At 39.6% G+C, this 22,171-nt stretch overlaps 1 protein-coding gene and 1 long non-coding RNA gene across 2 annotated transcripts in view; one reads left to right on the top strand and one right to left on the bottom strand.

Annotated features, from left to right (window-relative positions):
• LOC136794021 (uncharacterized) overlaps nt 1-22,171 on the top strand; it is a 91,887-nt gene that overhangs the window by 37,318 nt on the left and 32,398 nt on the right. The window lies entirely within an intron of this gene.
• Nucleotides 20,293-21,445, bottom strand: SPZ1 (spermatogenic leucine zipper 1). Its single transcript, XM_059060674.1, is given in 2 exon segments — nt 20,293-21,363; nt 21,365-21,445. Coding segments are annotated over 2 exon segments (1,152 nt in total).

The following is a 22,171-nucleotide window of genomic DNA, read 5'->3' as shown; positions in this document are numbered from 1 at the left end:
TCACTAGTACTATTTTTTAGGGTCAATTGAATTCTAATTCAGTTCCCCAGGTTATCAGACATCCCATCTAATTTTGTACCTTTAATATAGCTAAGCATTTTTACAATTCTTCATCTAAATACCTAATATATATAATAATTCATTATACTAGTATCCATAGTCATAATACCAATTCAAAATCATAATTACCATAAATAGGCAATGCAGTCAGTAAAATTCAAATGTGAATAGGGTCTATATGAATCTGTTAGATTTCTATTTTCTCCACTTACTTACACAAAGTGCTCAATATAAAAACTTTTTCAAAAATATAAGCTTGTTTTCACATCTAAGGTTAGGTGTAAAACATATATATATATATCTTCGAAGCTATATACATATACACTTTCACATAGAAACACATATATTTAATACATATACAAATGTATATGTATTTCTTTTACCTCAATATGTCTTATGTATATGTGTTATGTATTATACTTAATGTCATATGTATTAAAAATAATATACAAACATATATACTATCAAGCAAATATGTACTATTTTTTTTAAACTCATAGTTGGTTAATTGCTTTAAGTAACTAAACAAGAAAGAGAAGAGACAGGCTGTTGGTCAGGACGATAGGCACTCTCTCTCCAGGGTCTGCCAGTTGCATCTGCTTAAAGCCTCAACAATACTTTCTGGACGATATAAACACGTCATAGCATACATGGGAAGCAACTTGGCCAATGACACACTGCTTAAAATAGCACATAACAAGGGCTCCCCACCAGTCAGTGTGCCCTGAAATGACCAAAAGAACGTGTGTTCATATGATGCGCTGAATACAAAACATTTTTTAAAATTGGGGGGCATTAATACTAACACAAAATGGTTTCTTGGACATTCTGCAGGAGTAGGTACGTGCAGAGAATTGCCTCTTCATTTACAGATTACCAGTATCTATGAGAATACTTGGAGAAAAGCCAAGAGGTGAGGCACCTCCCCTCCCAATGTCATTTTCTTTGCCAAAGCAGCAGGGTTGGAGGAAGTGGGGGTTAAATGGAGAAAGGCAGCTGACCAAGCACCAGAGGTTGTTACAATCACCAAGTAGCTGCAGCAAACAGCAGGGGCTGGACACTGCCATCTGGGGGTTTGGGGATGAACAACTCAGCCTTGACTTGTAGCCAGGGAGGCCCAGGGATTTGGCCCAAAGGCCCAGTGGAGGCCCTGAAGGGGCAGACACAGGCACTGGATGGTCCGGTCCCTCCTGGGAGGAGTGGTGGAGCCAGGACTGGTCCTCCAGCCCCGAGGTCTAGAAGTAACATGCCCTCTCAAATACATACTATTTTATGTAAATCCCTTAACTACTTATTGTGAATATAGATGATTTTACTACTTTTGTCTTTTAACCTCTCTACCAGCTTTGTGTGTGGATGGTTTCCTACCTTTATTGTATGTTTGGCTTTACCAGTGAGCTTTTCCATTTTGTAATTTTCTTGTTTCTAGCTGTGGGCTTTTCCACCTAGAGAAGTTCCTTTTGTATTTGTTGTAAAGACTGTTTGGTGGTGCTGAATTCTTTTAGCTTCTGCTTATCTGCAAAGCTTTTGATTTCTCCATCAAATCTGAACGAGAGCTTTGCTGGGTAGAGTATTCTTGGTTGTAGGTTCTTCTCTTTCATCACTTCAAGTATTGTGTGACACTCCCTTCTGGCCTGCAGAGTTTCTGATGAAAACTCAGCTGATAGCCTTATGGGAGTTCCCTTGTATGTTATTTGTTGCTTTTCCCTTGTTGCTCTTAATATTCTCTCTTTAATTTTGTTTATTTATTTATTTATTTATTTATTTATTTATGGCTGTGTTGGGTCTTCGTGGCTGTGTGTGGGCTTTCTCTAGTTGTGGCGAGCGGGGGCTACTCTTTGTTGTGGTGTGTGGGCTTCTTGTTGAGGTGGCTTCTCTTGTTGCAGAGCATGGGCTCTAGGTGCATGAGCTTCAGTAGTTGTGGCATGCAGGTTCAGTAGCTGTGGCTCACAGGCTCTAGAGCACAGGCTCAGTAGTTGTGGCGCACGGGCTTAGTTGCTCCACGGCATGTGGGATCTTCCTGGACCAGGGCTTGAACCCGTGTCCCCTGCACTGGCAGGTGGATTCTTAACCACTGCACCACCAGGGAAGCCCTTTATCTTTAATTTTTATAATTTTGATTATAATGTGTCTTGGTGTGTTCCTCTGTGGATTAATCCTTTATGGGACTCTCTGCACTTCCTGGACTTGGGTGACTTTTTCTTCTTCTAGGTTAGGGAGGTTTTCAGCTATTATCTCTTCAAATATTTTCTCAAGCCGTCTCTCTCTCTCTCTCTCCTCCTTCTGGGACCCCTATAATGCAAATGTTAGTACACTTGATGTTGTCCCAGAGGTCTCTTAAATGGTCCTCATTTCTTTTCATTCCTTTTTCTTTTTTCTGTACAGTGGCAGTGATTTCCACTACTCTGTCTTCCAGCTCACTGATTTATTCTTCTGAATCATTTAGTCTACTATTGATTTCTTCTAGTGTATTTTATTTTATTTTTTTGCGGTATGCGGGCCTCTCACTGTTGTGGCCTCTCCCGTTGCAGAGCACAGGCTCCGGATGCTCAGGCTCAGCAGCCATGGCTCACGGGCCTAGCTGCTCCGCAGCATGTGGGATCTTCCCGGACCGGTGCACAAACCCGTGTCCCCTGCATCAGCAGGAGGATTCTCAACCACTGCTCCACCAGGGAAGCCCTCTTCTAGTCTATTTTTCATTTCAGGTATTATATTCTTCATGTCTGTTTGTTCTTTATATTTTCTAATTCCTTGTTTAAACTTCCAACTTCTCTCTCTGTGCATCCATTTTTCTCCCAAATTCTTTGATCATCTTTATGATCATTACTCTGACTTCTTTCTCAGGTAGATTTCCTATCTCCACTTCACGTAGTTCTCCTTCTGGGGTTTTATCTGGTTCCTTAGTCTGGAACGTATTCCTCTGCTGCCTCATTTTGTGTAAGTTGCTATTTGTATTGGGTTGGCCAAAAAGTTTGTTTTTTCTGGTAAGATGGCTCTAGTAGTGCTTAGTTGTCTTTAACTTCATTTGAAACAATTTTGTTAAATTTTATTGTGACAGCTGCCATATCAGCGTTTATTTTAAAAAACTTATCAAAATAGGTGAATTTTTGTGTAGCCATTTTAATATTGAAGATGGAAGAAAAAAAGCAACATTTTTGGCATATTATACTTTATTATTTCAAGAAAGGTAAAAATGCAACTGAAACACAAAATAAGATTTGTGCAGTGTATGGAGAAGGTGCTACGGCTGATCAAATGTGTCAAAAGTGGCTCAAAGTTTCATGCTGGAGATTTCTCACTGGATGATGCTCTGCAGTTGGGTAGACCAGTTGAAGTTGATAGTGATCAAATTGAGACATTAATTGAGAACAATCAACATTATACCACGTGGGAGATAGCCGACATAATCAAAATATCCAAATCAAGCACTGAAAATCATTTGCACCAGCTTGATTATGTTAATTGCTTTGATGTTTGGGTTCCACATCAGCAAAAAAAACCCTTCTTGGGGCTTCCCTGGTGGCACAGTGGTTGAGAGTCTGCCTGCCGATGCAGGGGACAAGGGTTTGTGCCCCAGTCCAGGAGGATCCCACATGCCGCGGAGCTGCTAGGCCCGTGACCCATGGCCGCTGAGCCTGTGTGTCCAGAGCCTGTGCTCCGCAACAGGAGAGGCCACAACATGAGAGGCCTGCGTACCGAATGAAAAAAAAAAAAACCTTCTTGACCGTATTTCCACATGCGATTCTCTACTTAAATGTAATGAAAACGTTCTGTTTTTAAAACAAATTGTGACAGGCGATGAAAAGTGTATACTGTACAATAATGTGGAATGGAAGCGATCATGGGGCAAGTGAAATGAATCACCACCAACCACACCAAAGGCTGGTCTTCATCCAAAGAGGTGATGTGGTATATATGGTGGGATTGCAAGGGAGTCCTCTATTATGAGCTCCTTCTGGAAAACCAAACCAGACCACCCACATAGTGGGGGGACTTCTAGACTGGTTGGTTGCCAGGCCCTGCTTTGTGCAGATGCTGCTGGCTGCTGTTTAGTGGAGCCTGGTCATGAGGTGGCTGGTTGTGGAATCCTGGGGGGCCCTGGGGCTAGTGCTGGCTCACTGGTGGGCAGAGTCAGGGTCCCAAAGATTCTGGGGCTGTTGCCCACTCACTGGCAGGTGAAGCCAGGTCCTGGGGTTAGTGCCAGTCTAGTGACAGGCAGAGCTGGTTCCTGGAGTCTGACTTCAGGACCCCAGGATTACAGAGCTTGTTTCAGATCATTGGGGCGTGGGGGGTTGGGGGTAGGGGCAGTTCCTGGCACAGTTGGGTATGGGGCCCAGGGTGTCTGAAATGTTGCTTCGGCCTGTGAGCGGGCAGGGCCAGGGCCCAGCTGGTCCCAGGGTAGGGTCTGGCCTGCTTCGCAGGGATTGTAGTTTTCTTGCTTCTGGTGTCTGCCCACTGGTGGGTGAGACTGGCCTAGAGGCTTGTGTAGGCTTCCTGGAGGGAGGGGCTGGTGCCTGTCCATTGGTGTGTGGAGCTGGGTCTTCACCCTCTGGTGGGCTGGGCCATGTCTAGGGGTGAGTCCAGAGGCCACTGAAGGCTCTTTAGTCTTTAAGCAGCCTGTCTGCTGATGGGTGGGGCTGTGTTCCCACACAATTAGTTGTTTTGCCTGAGGCATCCCAGCACTGGTGCCTGCAGGCTCTTAGGTGGAGCCAGGTCTTGGTGATAATGAGCTAAGATGTTAGCAGCCAGCAGCAGCAGTGTTCATGCAGCTGAATGTTCCCCAATGTGTCTGACACCAGTGTCTGTGTCCCCAGGGTGAGCCACAGCCACCCCCCACCTCTCCAGGAGATTCTCCAAGACCAGCAGGTATGTCTGGTCCTAGCTCCTATCAAATTACTGCTTTTGCCCTGGGTCGCAGTGCATGTGAGGTTTTGTACACACCCTTGAAGATTGGAGTCTCTATTTCTCCAGTGTGGGGCTTCTACAATTAAGCCCCACTGGCCTTCAAAGCCAAATATTCTGGGGGCTCGTCTTCCTGGTGCTGGACATCCCCAGGCTGGGGAATCTGACATGGGTCTCAGAACTCTAAATCCTGTGAGAGAATCTCTGCAATATGTGTTTGTGGGTCACCACCCCAGGGGGTGTAGGATTTGATTATATCAAGAGTATGACCCTTCTACCCATCTTGTTGTTGTTCCTTCTTTATGTCATTTGATGTAGAGGATCTTTTCTGGTAGGTTTCACACCTTTTCAAGGATGGTTGTTCTCTGCAGATAGTTGTGATTTTGGTGTGCTCTTGAGAGGAGGTGAGCTCAGGGTCTTTCGGTTCCTCCATCTTGGCCGCTCTCCCTGTACTATTTTATGGAGCATCTGAACTGAATGCTTGAAAGCTGAGTACCAAGACACTCACACTTGGACTCAAAATGGCACAGTTTCTACCAGGCTTATAACAAATCTATAGAGAACAGCCAACTGTTGGTGAACAATTTCTCCTGCCAGTCACCTCTTAACACTGAAGCTGGGAAAAGTAGTGAAATTCAAATCAGTTATCTTTTCTTCAATACATATATTTTGTGTGAGAGAAGGATGAAAAACATGACTAAAATAAACTTTGAGTTATACAAATTAAACTAGATATGTTATTTTTAAAAATCAACTGGAGTGGCCTTCCCTGGTGGCGCAGTGGTTGAGAGTCCGCCTGCCGATGCAGGGGACACGGGTTCGTGCCCTGGTCCGGGAGGATCCCACATGCCGCGGAGCGGCTGGGCCCATGAGCCATGGCCACTGAGCCTGCTTGTCCAGAGCCTGTGCTCCGCAACGGGAGAGGCCACAACAGTGAGAGGCCACAACAGTGAGAGGCCCGCGTACCGCAAAAAAAAAAAAAAAAAAAAAAAAAAAAAAAAATCAACTGGAGTTAGCCTATTGTTTGCTCATCCCCACCACTACAAAGAGGGATTATGTTTCTCAGGACAGAGAAAGAGAGTTTTAAGCTTCTTTCAGGCCTTGGAATGCAATAGGAAACTACAGGGACCACCCAGTGGTAGGGAACCAGAAAACAGGGGCATGTCCTGAAGTCAGTAGGAAGAATAAGGTGAGACTCATGCCCGAAGCTGCTTGGAGCCTCAGGGCCCATAAAACAGTAGCTGGGACCAGGCTCTATAGCAGCACTGCAGAGTCTTCAAAGCAATGACAATTATGCAACCACCGAGGGCAAAAGCCAGTCCTAACCCATTTTCTGAGAGACAGGAGCCCAGAATTCTTGTGTAATCCTGGGGAGCGAAAGGAGTCCTCAAATAACTGAGGTTGACTTTCCCCCTCCTCAAAGTAGATACATTTGATTTAGGGAAATAAGGGTTTGTGACTTCTTGTACCCTACCATTTAGTGCCCATTAAGTATGGAATTTAATCTCTCAATAAAGAAGACTGAAAAAGAGCAGGAATACTTCCCTCTATAGGAACATCCCCAGTGACCTTTATTAGTACTTTCTGCTCCTTGGGTGTTGTAGCCAGTAATCTTTAATTTATTCCTTCAGATCAAGAATAGACTCTAAGAGGCACTAGATGTATTTTTTCTCCATATTGTATAATCTGTCTTAATATTGATTTCATCCCATCTTCATTGGATAAATAAATCTCAGTAGAGACACATGGCTTTTCAGGTCCTTAACAATATAAATTAAACAAAAAAATCTGACAAACAGGTTAAAGAAAAGTATGCACTAAATGGAAAAACAAAACCTTTCTGTCTATGCCTCTCCTCTTACAGGGTGACTGCAACAGGTGCTCAGTTTACAGAAGGACTTAGCTTATTTGGGAACTCATTCCCTCCTTGGCATTTTCTCCTTATTTACGATTCTCTTTCTCTCTCTTTTTTTGGGCCATGCTGCTTAGATTTTGGGATCCTAGTTCCCTGACCAGGGATCAAACCCGGGCCCTCCGGCAGTGAGAGCGTGGAGTCCTAACCACTGGACTGCCAGGGAATTCCCTATATGATCATCTCTTTATCAGTGTCCTTTTAATCCCAAGAGCTCCTAAGCAGGCCATCTGGGCTTTAGTTATCTTGATGACACTAAATTTCCTCATATACTTTTTTCCCAAAATGGGGCTTTCATTCTTAGCTTTTTATCTGTTTTTGCAGTTTTGATGATGGCCTATATCCCCATTAAGTCCATTTCTGAATTCTTCCTATTTCTCTTATTTCAAGAGATCTTCCAATGGAGGCATTGGAAGATCTCTTGGAATAAGTATAACTTTTCTAATTTAGTACACACTGGCTCAACAGACTCTATTCAGCCTCAAACCAAAGGACTATCTGTAGACCAGCAAGTTGGGTTTTTTTTCACATCTTTATTGGAGTATAATTGCTTTACAATGTTGTGTTAGTTTCTACTGTATAACAAAGTGAATCAGCTGTACATATACATATATATCCCCATATCTCCACCCTCTTGTGTCTCCCTCCCACCTTCCCTATCCCAACCCTCTAGGTGGTCACAAAGCACCGAGCTGATCTCCCTGTGCTATGCCCTGCTTCCCACTAGCTATCTATTTTACATTTGGTAGTATATATATGTCCATGCCACTCTCTCACTTTTTTCCAGCTTACCCTTCCCCATCCCTGTGTCCTCAAGTCCATTCTCTATGTCTGTGTCTTTATTCCTGTCCTACCAGCAAGTTTTTGAAAGCAGAGAAAGTATTTTCACCTGAAAAGCACTGGTGGTGATCACATTGCTATTTGCAATCATCTTTTCCCATAAAGCTGAAAGCAAAGGCTCTTCCGTGAACCCTCTTCCTCCCCTCCCTCTTCTGTAGAAAAGAGCTGTTGGCCCTTACTCTCTGCCTCCATTTCCTCCAGTTAGGATTCCACCCAATTACTCCACTGAACTGCTCTTATGGCTGTTGTTAAGTCACAGTGACCAAATTGCTAAATTCAATGGACATTTTCAGTTCTCATTTTATGTGGTCTCTCAGCATTTGATACACTTGACCATTCTCTCCCTTAAGCACTCTCTCCCTTTGGTTCTGTGGCATCACACTGACCTGAAGTCTTCTTCAAGACTCCCTTGGACCCCCTTCTTCAATCAGATTATTAGATGCTGGAGTTCCTCAAAGCTCTGTACTAAGTCCTCCTTTCCAGATAACACTAACCTAGATGATCACATCCACTACCATGGTTTAATGACCGCTTATATGCTGATGACACCCAAAGCCATATTTTGGACAATGTCCAGCAGACAGCTGGATTCAGGATCTTGAGTTCAGAAGAAACTCAAGATTTCTTCTTATCCAACTGTCAGCTGGACATTGTCAAGAACTATGAATAGTCTGAGATTTTACCCTACTTTCAAGCTAACTAGTTAACGTGTCACAGTTTCAAAGGTGCTGGCTGAAGACATGAGACTCCTGGGTCAGAAACAAAGGACTTTATTACTCATAGAAGAGGCAGCATGAACCTCATATTTCCATCTGTTCCCCAAGATCCCATGGGGGTGGTAGAGAGAAAGACTCAGATAGATTCTGCACATGTAATCGATTTATGTCCCAGTTGAGGAAATTTGAATTTAGGAAATCCCAATCTTTAAAAGTTGCTAATAGTTAACCTACCCAACCTTAGCCCTGGAGGGAAACACTATCTTCATTATCCTAGACAGCAAACATATCTGCTCTTTGCCCTGGAGGGAAACGCTATTTGAATCTTGCAAGGCTGTTTGCTATACAAACATCTTTGAACAGGTGATTCAGAAAAAAGCTGCCACAAGACCACAAAAATCCAAGAAGAATTGTCTCTCAAAACATCTTTCTCGGGCTTCCCTGGTGGCACAGTGGTTGAGACTCTGCCTGCTGATGCAGGGGACACGGGTTCGTGCCGCAACGGGAGAGGCCACAACAGTGAGAGGCCTGCGTAACGCAAAAAAACACACAAAAAACATCTTTCTCTCTCTCTGTTTCTTTAACATATACCTTACCTAAGGCCTGGTGCAAAATAGGTGCTTAATAAAAATTTGTTGACTAATATGCCTACATATTTCTATTTAAAAGGTAGACATATAGAACTTTCATTTATGGAATTATTTTCTTTTCAAATATATGCCCTCAGTTGTTTGTGCATTGTGGGAAACAGCAAAGAAACAGAAATTTCACATCCAAAGGTTGACTCATTATATTTCTTTCCAAACCTGTGTCACCTCCTAGCTTAGTGAATGGAACCCAGGGCTGAAGTTGGAACCTTAGGTCTTATCTTCAGGTCCTCCTTTCTCCTCACCCTCACTCTTCCAACTGCACATATCCTCACCAAGTCATACTGAATATATAGCCCATGAGATATGGAATCTCATATTCATCCCTACTTTTTTGCCCTGCTATGTCTATTCTTTAGTTTAAGCAGTCTTTTTAAGGGTTTGAGGTGGGGTGTCTGCATTAATGAAGACTTGTGTACTAATGAGATCACATAAGAAGAGATTAGAACTAAGAACAGAACCCTAAGGAAAGTCAGTGCATAAGGAACAGGATCAAAGGTGTCAAGGGCCACATAGAGCACAATTTTAAAAATGATTGCAAAATGCCAATGGATTCAACAATAAGAAAAAAAATCAGCAAGAATTCCGGTGTAAGGAAGGGAGATGACAACTGGAAAATAGTTGATGAGGAGTCTGTGTAAGGGGGGCTACTTGGAGGAAAGAGTGTGAGAGCTGATGTTCTTTAAAAAGTTTTCCCAGAATTCTATCTTCAGTACACTACAAAAAGACTTAGTTGCTTTCGTGTAAGGCTTATTCTTGTTATATTCTTGTACTCACAATATCCTGCCATACAGATATTTTTATTGATAAAATTAAATAATAGGGCAATAATCTCAACTGAAATATTGAATATAATAAAATTATAATTTAATAATATTTCCTAACATTCTTTAAATATTAGGAAAACATTATGAAAAATAATGTCCTTCAATACTTAATAAAAAGAAAAGTTTACCAATTGCTGTACAGCAATCATATATTCAGGTTATGATTTTGGCATTATAGGGAATTTTCAAAAGTCTCAAATCAATAATCTAAGCTCCCACCTCAAAAAGCTAGAAAAATAAGAGCAATAATAAACCCAAAGCAAGCAGAATGAAGGAAATAATGAAGAGCAGAAATCAAAGAAATTGAAAAGAGAAAAATTCAATGAAACAAAAAACTGGTTCTTTGAAAGTATCAATAAAATTAACAAACCTCTAGTAAGACCAACAGGGAAAAAAACAGAGAAGACACAAATTTTCAATATCAGGGGTGGGACAAGGGATATCACTGCAAACCTTAGAGATGTCAAAAGAATAATTAAGAGGATAATACAAACAACTCCACACATGTAAGTTTGACAACTTAGACGAAATGGATTAATTCCTCAAAAAACACGAACTACCACAACTCACTCAATATGAAATGGAGCATATGAATAGCATTATAACTATCAAGGAAATTGAATTCATAATTTAAAATCTTCCCCAAAAGACTCTAGGCCCAAATAATTTCCCTGGAGAATTCTACCAAATGTTTAAAGCAGAATTAACATCAATTGTACACAATCTCTTCCAGAAATTAGAAGAGAAAGGAACACTTCCCAATTCATTTTATAAAGCCAGTATTACCTTAATACTGAAACCAGACAAAGGCAGTACAAAAAAGAAAACAAAATACCAATATCCCTTATGAATATAAACAAAAATTCTTATCAAAATATTATCAAATACAATTCAGTAATATTAAAAAAATACCATAACCAAGTGAGTTTATTTCAGGGATGTAAGGCAAGTTCAATATTCAAAAATCAATCTATGTAATCTACCATATTAACAGGTGAATTTTTAAAAATCACATAGTCATTTCAATTGATGCAGAAAAAGCATTTGACAATATTCAACATTTATTCCTGATAAGAACCCTCAGGACCCTGGGAATAGAGGGAAACTTCCCTACTTGATAAAGAATATCTACAAAACTCTACAACTAACCTCATATTTGGTGGCAAAAGGCTGAATGCTTTCCCACAAGTTTGTCTTCCAAGACACAGCTGCCTATAAGGAGGAGCCAAGCCCAGCTTGGCAACAAAATAAAGGTATTTTTAAAAGCTTATAACAGGGCTTCCCTGGTGGCGTAGTGGGTGAGAATCCGCCTGCCGATGCAGCGGACGCGGGTTCGTGCCCCGGTCCGGGAAGATGCCACATGCCGCCGAGCGGCTGGGCCCGTGAGCCGTGGCCGCTGAGCCTGCTTGTCCAGAGCCTGTGCTCCGCAACGGGAGAGGCCACAACAGTGAGAGGCCCGCGTACCACACACACACACAAAAAGCTTATAACAAGGCAAAACTCCTATGTTAATAATAAATGCATGAACTCAGAAGATTTCAAGGCTGAAACAACTAATGACTGGACGTTAGCTAAGAACATTATATTGTCTACTAGTTGTTTTTCATAATTAAGAATTATAGGGGACTTCCCTGGCAGTCAAGCAGTTAAGACTTCGCTTTCCATTGCTGGGGTGCAGGTTTGATCCCTGGCTGGGGAGCTAAGATCCCACATGCCTCGCAGCCAAAAAACCAGAACATAAAAGAGAAGCAATATTGTAACAAATTCAATAAAGACTTTAAAAAAAAGTTATAGGCATATTTGGGTGTATGCGTGTTAGAGGTGCCAATGTCCTCTTTTTAAAAATAATTTTCACCAATGAACTTGGTGTTCAGAAGACACTATTGGAACATCTAAGTATGGTCATAACCGACAGCAATATATTTGGAATACGATGACTGTTTAAAGTTGTCATTCTCTTTTCTTCCTCAGAGGATTGTCCCTTTTAAAAAAGTGACTTAAAAATATGTTAGGGCTTCCCTGGTGGCGCAGTGGTTGGGAGTCCGCCTGCCGATGCAGGGGACGCGGGTTCGTGCCCCGGTCCGGGAGGATCCCGCGTGCCGCGGAGCGGCTGGGCCCGTGAGCCGTGGCCGCTGAGCCTGCGCTCCGCAATGGGAGAGGCCACAACAGTGAGAGGCCCGCGTACCAAAAAAAAAAAAAAATTAAAAAAAAAAAAAAATATATATATATATGTTAGAATATTAGATAATGGGACTTCCCTGGTGGTCCCGTGGTAAAGAATCCACCTTCCAATGCAGAGGACACGGGTTCGACTCCTGGTCAGGGAACTAAGATCCTACATGCCATGGGGCAACTAAGCCCCCGCGCCACAACTACTGAGCTTGCGTGCTTCAATGAAAGAACCCACGTGCCACAACTACAGAGCCCAGGCGCTCTGGAGCCCGCATGCCACAACTAGAGAGAGAAAATCCACATGCCACAGCTAGAGAGAAGCCCGCATGCCACAATAAAGAGCCTGCATCACAATGAAAGATCCCGCATGCCTCAATGAAGATCCTGTAAGCTGCAACTAAGACCCAATGCAGCCAAAAAAAATAATAAAGAAAATAAAAGAATATTAGATAGTATTTTACTGTTGACAGAAATATATAAGAAAAACAATGAAAAATGGTAACATGATAAAAATACTTGTGTAAACACTATATTTATTTAAGATATGTAAAACTTTATGTGGTTAGTTTTATTAAAGTAATTTAAAATTCTTAGATTAATAAGAAAATATGCTTCTTTTGATTAGATATTGTAATTGATATCAGCCCAGAGTTCTGACCAAAGATGTCAAAAAACATCTCTGCATGCTGATACATGTAAATTTAGTTCATTTTAATTTCTATACTATTTTCATAAATATAGCCCAATTTAATTATTCTTTACTGATAGATTAGGGTTTATTTCCCACAATACTGCAATGTTGCAAAGAATATTACTGTACAGTCTACTTATGCTCATGTGCAAGAGTTTCTATAGAGTTTATAAGTAAAATTGCTGGGCTATAAGTATATTTTCATTATAAGTTTTTTTCCTATGAAATATATCAAACACACAAAGGACAACATATGATGTCTATGTATAACTTAAAAAATAATACTTAAAGTCATAGCAGTGTATCTACTGACCTGCTTAATAATGTTTGGGTTATAAAGGAAATAATTTTAAAATATTTTTTAAAACTAAAATTAATAATAATGAAAGCATTTCCTATGAACATTTATGATCTACATCCACAGTATATACAGGGAAATTTATAGCTTTTAATTTTTTTTGAGGAAACAATAAGGGTTAAAAATAAACACAGTAAGGGTTCAACTCAAGAAATTGAAAAAGCACAACAAAACACTAAAAAAGGGGGGGGCATCAAAATAAGGACAGAAATTATTGAAATGGAATAAAAAAATAATGAAGAAGATTAACAAACCCAAATCCAGTTTTTGGAAAAGACTAATGTGGTAGATCAAGAAAAAGGGTAAAGACACAAATAAACAAAATAGGATATTTCCCCAGAAAAGTCTGAGAATTACTAAAGGGTACGTTTCTCTTAAATTAAAAAAAAAATTCTTAAAATAAAAATAGAATGCAAATAGCAGCACCTACTTCCTCATAAAATGAAGCTTCATAACAGACCAGTGCCAACCAAAATGCTGTACAGTATGCTTCCCTGTGAGAGAAAACTTAATTAAATATGGATTAGTGGTTAGTGGTTTCCTTGAGAAAACTGTATTTGTTAGAAAAGAACACTCAACTGACTGTGACACTCCTATGATGAATCTTTGTCTGAGGCCTTATTTGTGTTAAGAAATATTTTAAACATTACTTTCTACATTGATCAGGTTTGTGGGAGAACATTTTTAAAACAATAATGATGATTGCGTGATGATGATAAATCCACTCCTCTACTACACTTTGATCTGGTACACCTTTCACCTTTATCTAAAATTAAAATTACCTTTCTTTTTTACTTTCAAAATATCAATGACCCCAACTCCTGGACATCTTGTATACCTGGATTATTTGCTATTGTTCCCTTCCTTTTGGGGCATGCTTGCTTCTGGTTAGTTTCCAATTCTCTCGTCTAATCTGTTCCTACTCCTCAGAGAGCAATAAGACCTTAGCTGAGAGAGAGCCAGAGAACCTTTGACCATTGGTCCTTGGTCCAAAAGAAAGTTACTATCTCCACCTTGTAAAAGGAACAGATGAGTTAGGACCCAAACGAGTTAGGATCCAGAATCACCTCCCTCTTTGTGCAATGCCTCTTTCATTATACCATCCTTACTTTTTTAAATATAAAGCTTCTCATAGTTTTCTTATTGGAAAGATTAAAAACTGCCCCCAAAGCATAGACATGGAAAAAGAATGAAAGTATCCATAATTGCAGTATCTTTGGACAACCAACCTAAATACATTGATGAATCTCTCTATCTAGACCCAATTCAGAGATTAAAGAAAGAAATATGAAAGACAAGAAATTAAAGAAATTTAGAAGACTTTTATCCATGATATAGGTAAGGATTTCTTAAACAAAACATATCCACAATTAAAAGGGAAAAGTTTAATTAACTGGGCTACATTGAAATTAAGAACTTCAGTTCAACTACCAAATGTAAAATAGATAGCTACTGGGAAACAGCTGCATAGCACAGGGAGATCAGCTCGGTGCTTTGTGACCATCTAGAGGGGTGGGATAGGGAAGGTGGGAGGGAGATACAAGAGGGAGGAGATATGGGGCTATATGTATATGTATAGCTGATTCACTTTGTTATACAGCAGAAACGAACACAACAGTGTAAAGCAATTATACTCCAATAAAGATGTTTAAAAAAACCCCAAAAACTTCAGTTCACCAAAAGAAACCACAAAAAAGTAAAAAAGCCAAGCCACAGAGTGGGAGAGAATGTTTGCAACTCGTAATTGTCACAGGACTAGTGTTCAGAATACATAAAAAACTCCTATAAATCAATAATTTGAAGCAAATGATAGGCACTTCATGAAAAATGAAACACAAATGATTAACAAACATAAAAAGTTGACTAAACTCAGTAATCAAGGAAATGCAAATTAAAGCCACCAAGAGGTACTATTACATAACCATCGAATTAAAAAGTCTGACAATACTAAATTTAAGTGTGACTATAGGGCAATAGAAACACTCTTACAGTAATGAACGGCACGTAAATTGGTACAACGACGTTAGAAAACAGTATGACATGACCCAAGGGGTGGTTACATAGATTTTTAATCATTTGTTAAATTGTACATATAAGTTTTATGTGTTTTTCTGTATATTTGTCATATTTCATAATTTTTTAAACAGTTAAAAGGTAGTAAATAAGCTTATTTTGATCTGAATGGAAACCAAATTTAAAAAATAATATTTGGCTCATGGAGTATATTTTAAAGGGGAAACAAGGTACTTATTTTTACTACAATATCACTATTATCAAGAATTTTAAAAAAAAAGAATCTGTGGAACTGCTATGGCTTGATGGGGAAACTTTTAGGGATCCAATTACTTTGAAATCAAGAATCTAGTTCATTACTATGAGGAATTTATTGGGAAAAATTTATTTGACAAAGAAGTTTGTTCCCTTCTTCCTAAGAGGATTATCCAAAAATATATATCTTAAAAGTTACTATTGCTGTTGGACAGAAGTATACTGATGATAGGGCTGGACATCTACAAGTTTCAAAAACAGTTTGATTTTTATTGGAATTTGACCCTCAGGTGTGAGAAAATACAGGGTTAAAGAACTCTGGACTAGGTCAATACTAATTATTGTTCCAGATTTTCACTGATTTCACACCTTGGCTTTTCACTGCCAACAAGTGATGGCTTAAAGATCCTTCCACCTATAAAATGCCATGATACTTCTCCAAATAAATTTACATTAACTGAAAGTATATAATAGATTGTTATCCACTGGAACCCACATGAAACACCTTTAAAAATGCCTTGTTTTCAGAAATTTTCATTTACATGTTTAGAAATTGGATAAAAAAAAAATATATGACCTTGTGGTAAAACAACAATTTTATCACACATATAAAATCTTAAAGTCAATACCAAATCTAGAGGGTCTGATATAGCAGAGATCGCTTGCTGTATCTGACAATTAAAAAGCTGTAATTTATTTTAGCAAAAAATTTTTTCTTGGTAACAGGTAGCACATATTTGGTAAAGTATAGAATGAACTGCACAATGTTTTGTTAACCAAGATGGCTGGAAAATAGAACAGAGAAGATGGTAGTTTCCATTAGAGGGAAAGGCAAATGGAAAAAATATGTGATTCTTTTAGTAGCCCCAATACTGTTTAACTGGGAATCTTTTTTACTAAGTGCTATAACAGGAAAATTTTGTCTCTTAGATTATTTATAAAGTGATATATATTCCAGACATGAGAAAGAAATGTTTATGGAGTAGGGAGCAATATTCAAATTGCATATTTTGTACTTCCAACATATGAAAATTTCTCATACCCTATGCTTCATTCATAATAGAACCTGTGGTGGAGATTGTGATTGTCTTTGTTGGGTTTTTAATATTCATCTCTCTTTTATCCTGAATGCACACATGAGGTTTTTAAATCAGAGACAGATTATTATTAGTTACATAATAATAATTGTGCTAGTTCCCCTTGCTCCAATTCTTACCCGTGGAGAGAGATGAGAACCAGATGTCACCCTACATGCAACAGGGCCTGTAATATAAAGGAGGAATGATGAGAAAAGGAATCCAGGCTTTTATGTAGAAAAGAAAGGCAGCTGTCCTCCCCCTCTAAAAGGAGGGAGGAAAAAACCCTCTGGATCCTGAGTTCTCACTATAACCCTTTCATAATGTATTGGGTTGGCCAAAAAGTTCCTTTGGATTTTTCTGTAACGTCTTATGGAGAAACACGAACGAACTTTTTGGCCAATCCAATAAATCTCTCCAGGGGTTATATAAGTCCAGTGTCTCCAGCTTTATAACCCAGAGGAGTCTCCCAATCCCAGGCCTCACCCCCAATTTAAAATGTTAACACACATCTCTAAAGTTAGGTAAGTCTTTTGAACACTTATTATCTATACGGTTGAAAAATATCTTCTAGAGCTTGCTTGTAGTCCAGGATCTCAAATTTCCATAAAATTTGCTTAGAATGCCCTAACTGCAGAAACAAAAATATTTTCTCTCCACCTCACAGTGTTGCAAAAGTAAGTCTTCTTCTGCCTGGGCAACATGGTTATCCAGCTAAAAACCTCAGTTCCCAGTTGCTTTCAGATAGGTATGGCCTTGTGACTGAGTTCTCACCAACGGAAATTTTACTTCTGGGTACGATGCTACATCAATCTAAAGTTGAAACTATGACTACCTTGAGTTTGTATTGTGTGCAACAGATGTTGCATATTGCAGTGTTTCTCTCAAAAATTTGAAAATCTTGCAGTTCTCTTGTTTGTTGTGGTACCAGGAGAACATTAGTGCACAGACGAGGAACTAGAAAGTTAGCCACTTAACATTTGACAGATAAATGACAATGACAGAATTTGTTAGGTAATGCATATGAACAAGCTGAAATACAAGAAGTGATTGTTTGGTTCAACTATGTTGTAATTTCTCATTTCATTCATTTAGCATCTCCTATGTGAAATTCCTGTTTGGAAATGGAATAAAACAAAGTCTGAGGCTAGAGGGAACACTCATTTTCTTGAATGTAAAAAAGTGAAGGTTAGTTGTATAACCAAATGGGCTTTTTCAACAAATGAGAAATGAGTTACTAATTCTCTCAGTTTTCCTCTATGTGCGAATTTATTGATTTCACCTTCATTCCTAAAGGATATTTTCACTGAGTAAATAATTCTGGGTTGACATTTCTTTCAGTTCTTGAAAAATTTTCATTTCCTTCTAGCCCCTGAGGTTTCTGATGGGAAAGTCACTGTCATTTGGATCATTGTTCCCCTACATCGAATGAGTCTTTTCTCTATAACTGCTTTCAAGATTTTCACTTTGTCTTTAGGTTTCAGAAATTTGATTATGAGTGCCTTGAACTTCTTTGAATTTATACTATTTGAAGTTCACTCAGTTTCTTGAATCTGTAGGTTTATGCCTTTCACTAAATTTAGAGAATTTTCTGCCATTTTTTTTGATGAATACCTTTTCAGCCCACATTATATACCTTTTTTGGGGGGACTCTGATGACACCAGTGTTAGATCTATTTTTATTCCAAGTGTCTTGAGACTGTGGGTTTTTTTCAGCCTATTTTTTCTGTTGGTCAGAATGGGTAATTTCTATTTCTCTATCTTCATGTTCATGGAATCTTTCCTCTGACATCAACATTCTACTACTGAGCACATTCATTGAGTTTATTTTACAAATTATATTTTTCATTTCTACAATTTCCATTTGTTTCCTCTTTATATTTTCTGTTTCTTTGCTGAGACTTTATATTATTTTTGTTTATTCAAGTGTGCTTGTAATTGTTCAATGAAGAATTTTTATAATGACTGCTTTAAAATTCTTGTCAGATAATTCCAATATCTGTGCCATCCCATTGTTGGCACTTGTTGATTGTCTTTTCTCATTCAAGTTGAGATTTTCCTGATTCTTGATATGATGAGTGAGTTTTGTATGTTTTCTGGTCATTTGGGGCATTGTGCTTTGAGACCCTGGATCCTAGCTAAATCTTCTGTTTTAGCAGGCTTTGGCTATGCTGTGCCAGCTGGGGAAGGGTATAGAATTCTAGGCTACCTATGTGGCCTTCACTGACATTTTACTCTGCTGGGAGAAGGGGCTCAGGGAGGAGCACCTTGTTACCATCAGGTGGGAGTGGAACTCTAAGATCCCTTCTCTGCCACCTCTGTATGTACCACCCTAGAAGAAAGAAGGAGGAGTGCTTCATTACTCCCAGGCAAGTGTGAAAGTCTAGTGTCTCTGCTCAATATTTGCTGATGGGGCTGAGAGTGGAGGCATGGAATTTTTTATGCAGTTTGGTCAGAGTAGGGCAGTTTTTAAAAAAGGTTTCTGTCTTGCCAGACTGTTTCCTCATCCCTTAGCAAGAGAACGCAGGCTTGTGGGGGTGGGTGCATGTGCATTTTTTGTCTAAATGCATTGGCATTTCTGGGTTATTGGCTCCCAGCATATATAAGAGACAAAAAGAAAACTCAGGGAACTTAACACTATGCTGTTCTTTAAGTCTCAAGGTCCCTGGCCAGTACATCTCCTTCTCTCTGTCTTTCAGGGTCTTCTTTTTTTTTTTTTTTTTTTTTTTTTTTGTGGTATGTGGGCCTGTCACTGCTGTGGCCTCTCCCGTTGTGGAGCACGGGCTCCGGCTGCACAGGCTGTGGCTATGGCTCACGGGCCCAGCCGCTCCGCAGCATGTGGGATCTTCCCGGACCAGGGCATGAACCTGTGTCCCCTGCATCGGCAGGCGGATTCTCAACCGCTGCGCCACCAGGGAAGCACTTTCAGGGTCTTCTTACATTCATTTTATACATAATGTCCAGGGTTTTTAGCTTATTTAATGGAGGAATAGGGAGAAATGATTCTGCTCCATCTTTTCTGGAACCAAAAAGTTCAGCTCACTCAACAGAAGATACTGCTTTTTTCCCTGAATAACTCTACTGCCTCCACCTGGAGTAATGAGAGGAATTTTTCCAGCACAGAACAAAATCTAGACACACATCTATTCTTCTAAAGAAGCCAAAGTGTCCTTCCCCAAGGGTTTCTGCTGCCTGGTATGCCCAGCATTTACTGGTTGATCAGCAAGAGGAATATTAGTAACAGTAGATCCAGGGAATAGGGAGATTTATGTGAAGAGAAAAGCTGTTTAAGGGTGGCTCATCAGCTTTTTATTTTTTTTAACTCAACTACTGCCCACACTTCAGTGGATAATATCAATAAATAGGAAAAGGAATATGCATTTGAAAAGGGAGCTTTAAAGGTTCACAGTTAAAGTGTTATATACTAATTTCACCAAAACTTCCTCCCCAAGGCAATGATTAAATAGATAAAGAAAAAAAAAAACCTTTCCTTTGTTTGTTGTGGTTTTTATTTAGATCTTTACTTATTTGGACCTGTAAATTCTCACTTTTGGTTTAAGTGTCACAGGATCTCTATCTAATAACTACAAAATCAGATTGTAAAGATTACAAATGTGACCAAAAGTTGACACTGATGGTCATTAAAGACCAAACTTACCTAACCGCTGAGGTAATGAATAATGTTAAATGTTAATCTTCTTGTTTTATAGCTATTTCTTGGTTGAACTGAAAGGTTTATCCTAGGTTTGATGATTGACATGCCTGGAGCTAGATATACTGTAGTTTTTTGAAGAAATGCCTTTTCTTCTACTTTTGGTATTTTCTAACTTAGGCTGCTGGCTGGACTCTTTTTTCTTACAAGAGCTCTTCTTGCAATATGAGTATTGAACAAATTATTACGAGCTTTCTTTTTATGACAAACATCCAGGCTTCTGTAGAATTGGTGTCCTTTTTGAAACATTTCTTGCATGTTTTGCTTATGTATTTTGACCTTCTCTGCCTCTGATAGCTTCTGTTCTTTCTTGTTCTGCTCATAGTTTATCTGAATTGGCTCCCCTTGTAGAGGTCCCTCTTTCTGATGATGGATTTCCTTGAGAAGCTCTACTCTCTGCTCTAAGATTTGGTATTCATTCTCCAGCAAAGCTGCAATCAAATGCAGTGAATATGTGTCTTGTTTCAGTTTCCTCACTTGTTCTTCCAGCTCATGCTTAGCTGACACCCCATTACTCGTTTGAGCTGGGGAATGGGCGCCATTATTTTCAAGAGTTTTGATGTCTGTCTGAGATTTCTGATAGGATTTAATTAGTTCACTGAGCTCAGTATGTTGCACACTCCAGTGTTTTGCTTCCTGTAGTAACTGCTCCATGTTGTACCTCAGTTTGATATTTTCTTCTTGAACAAGAGGGAATCTGTGCTTTGCTTTTTCCTTACTTAGTTGAGTTTCATGAAGGGCTCTTTCTTCTTCTGAACAATTTACCAAATCCCTTGCACAACCTTGCATGGTGTCCTTGGAGTTCTGGTTTTCCAACATCATCTCCTGTTTCTTTGAGTTCTGTTCTTTCCCTAAGTCCCAACTAGCAAGCAGCTTTTCCAATAGTACTTTATTTATTTCATCAAGTTCTCTGATTTTTTCTTTAAGTTCTGACACATCCTCAGAGATATTGGTTTCCTCAAAAGATTCTTTTGTTTCTATGACCTTCTCTTCATAACTTGTCATATGTTTAACAATATCTTTAATTTCTTTTAAGAGGTTTTCAAACTTCTTTGCAATTCGTTGTTCAGTTGCTTCATGGTCACTATTTTTTAGGGAAGGAAGAGAACTGCAAGAAACAGGGGGAAGTGATCCAATTTCAAATAAGGCAATGATAATCCTAGGGTCCAAAGACTCTTCATTTGAGATCAGGAGACTTAAGCGTTTTGGAGAGGGTGGGCACTTCCATCTCAGGCTGAATTAGTAGGGCTGATGACCAGGGCATGAGCAAAGCAGAAAATCTTAGAGATTCAAGGAAGGGAAGGTGGTGGTCCTCTGTGCAAATGGGTAGAGAATGTGGAACTAAGCAGAACTCAGAGACCAGAGTTGAGGTCTGAAACCAGGAAGATGATGTTTAGGTGGAAGGTAACATCTTACCCAACTTAGGGGGAAGGAGGGTAGGAAAAGGCACCAGGAGCTAGGGCTCCCCCTCTCCTCCTCCAGGCTTCTGGTGTTTATTCCCTGATCCTGGCAACCAGGTCTTTATTCTGTCACTGAACCGTGTGGCCTGTCCCCAAATTCTGTTTCCTTTGAGTCACAATAGAAACCTGTTAAACTCCTACCGGGTGACTCAAAACCTAAAGCTACTCCCCACTCCAGAAAGATCTCTGCACCAGTCCTTCCCTTACTTTTCTAGGTTTGTATTCATCTCATTCAGTAACTTTCATATTCATCATATTCATTGACTTTCCCCTCATCCCCACCAAACACAACATGTTGTCAACTGTGGTATGTTTTTCTAACACTTAAGAGCATGGCTGAGAGAAGTTGTCCCTGGTGAGGGTCCCCATTCTTTCATAGCACCTGGAGCCCTTATTGGTCCCATTCTAGGACAGATGCTACTGCAAAAGAAAGGCATCCTTACAAAATAGAACCCAAAAAGTGCTGCAATCCTTCTGTGATTTTAGGAAAATAACATCAGGAATCGCTTCATTAAGAAGTACTCTAATGC

The sequence above is a fragment of the Kogia breviceps genome, chromosome 4 (assembly GCF_026419965.1).
Source record: "Kogia breviceps isolate mKogBre1 chromosome 4, mKogBre1 haplotype 1, whole genome shotgun sequence".
Taxonomy (NCBI): Eukaryota; Metazoa; Chordata; class Mammalia; order Artiodactyla; family Physeteridae; genus Kogia; species Kogia breviceps.
Note: the sequence above shows the minus strand (reverse complement) of the source record. Positions and strands in the feature narration are given on the sequence as shown.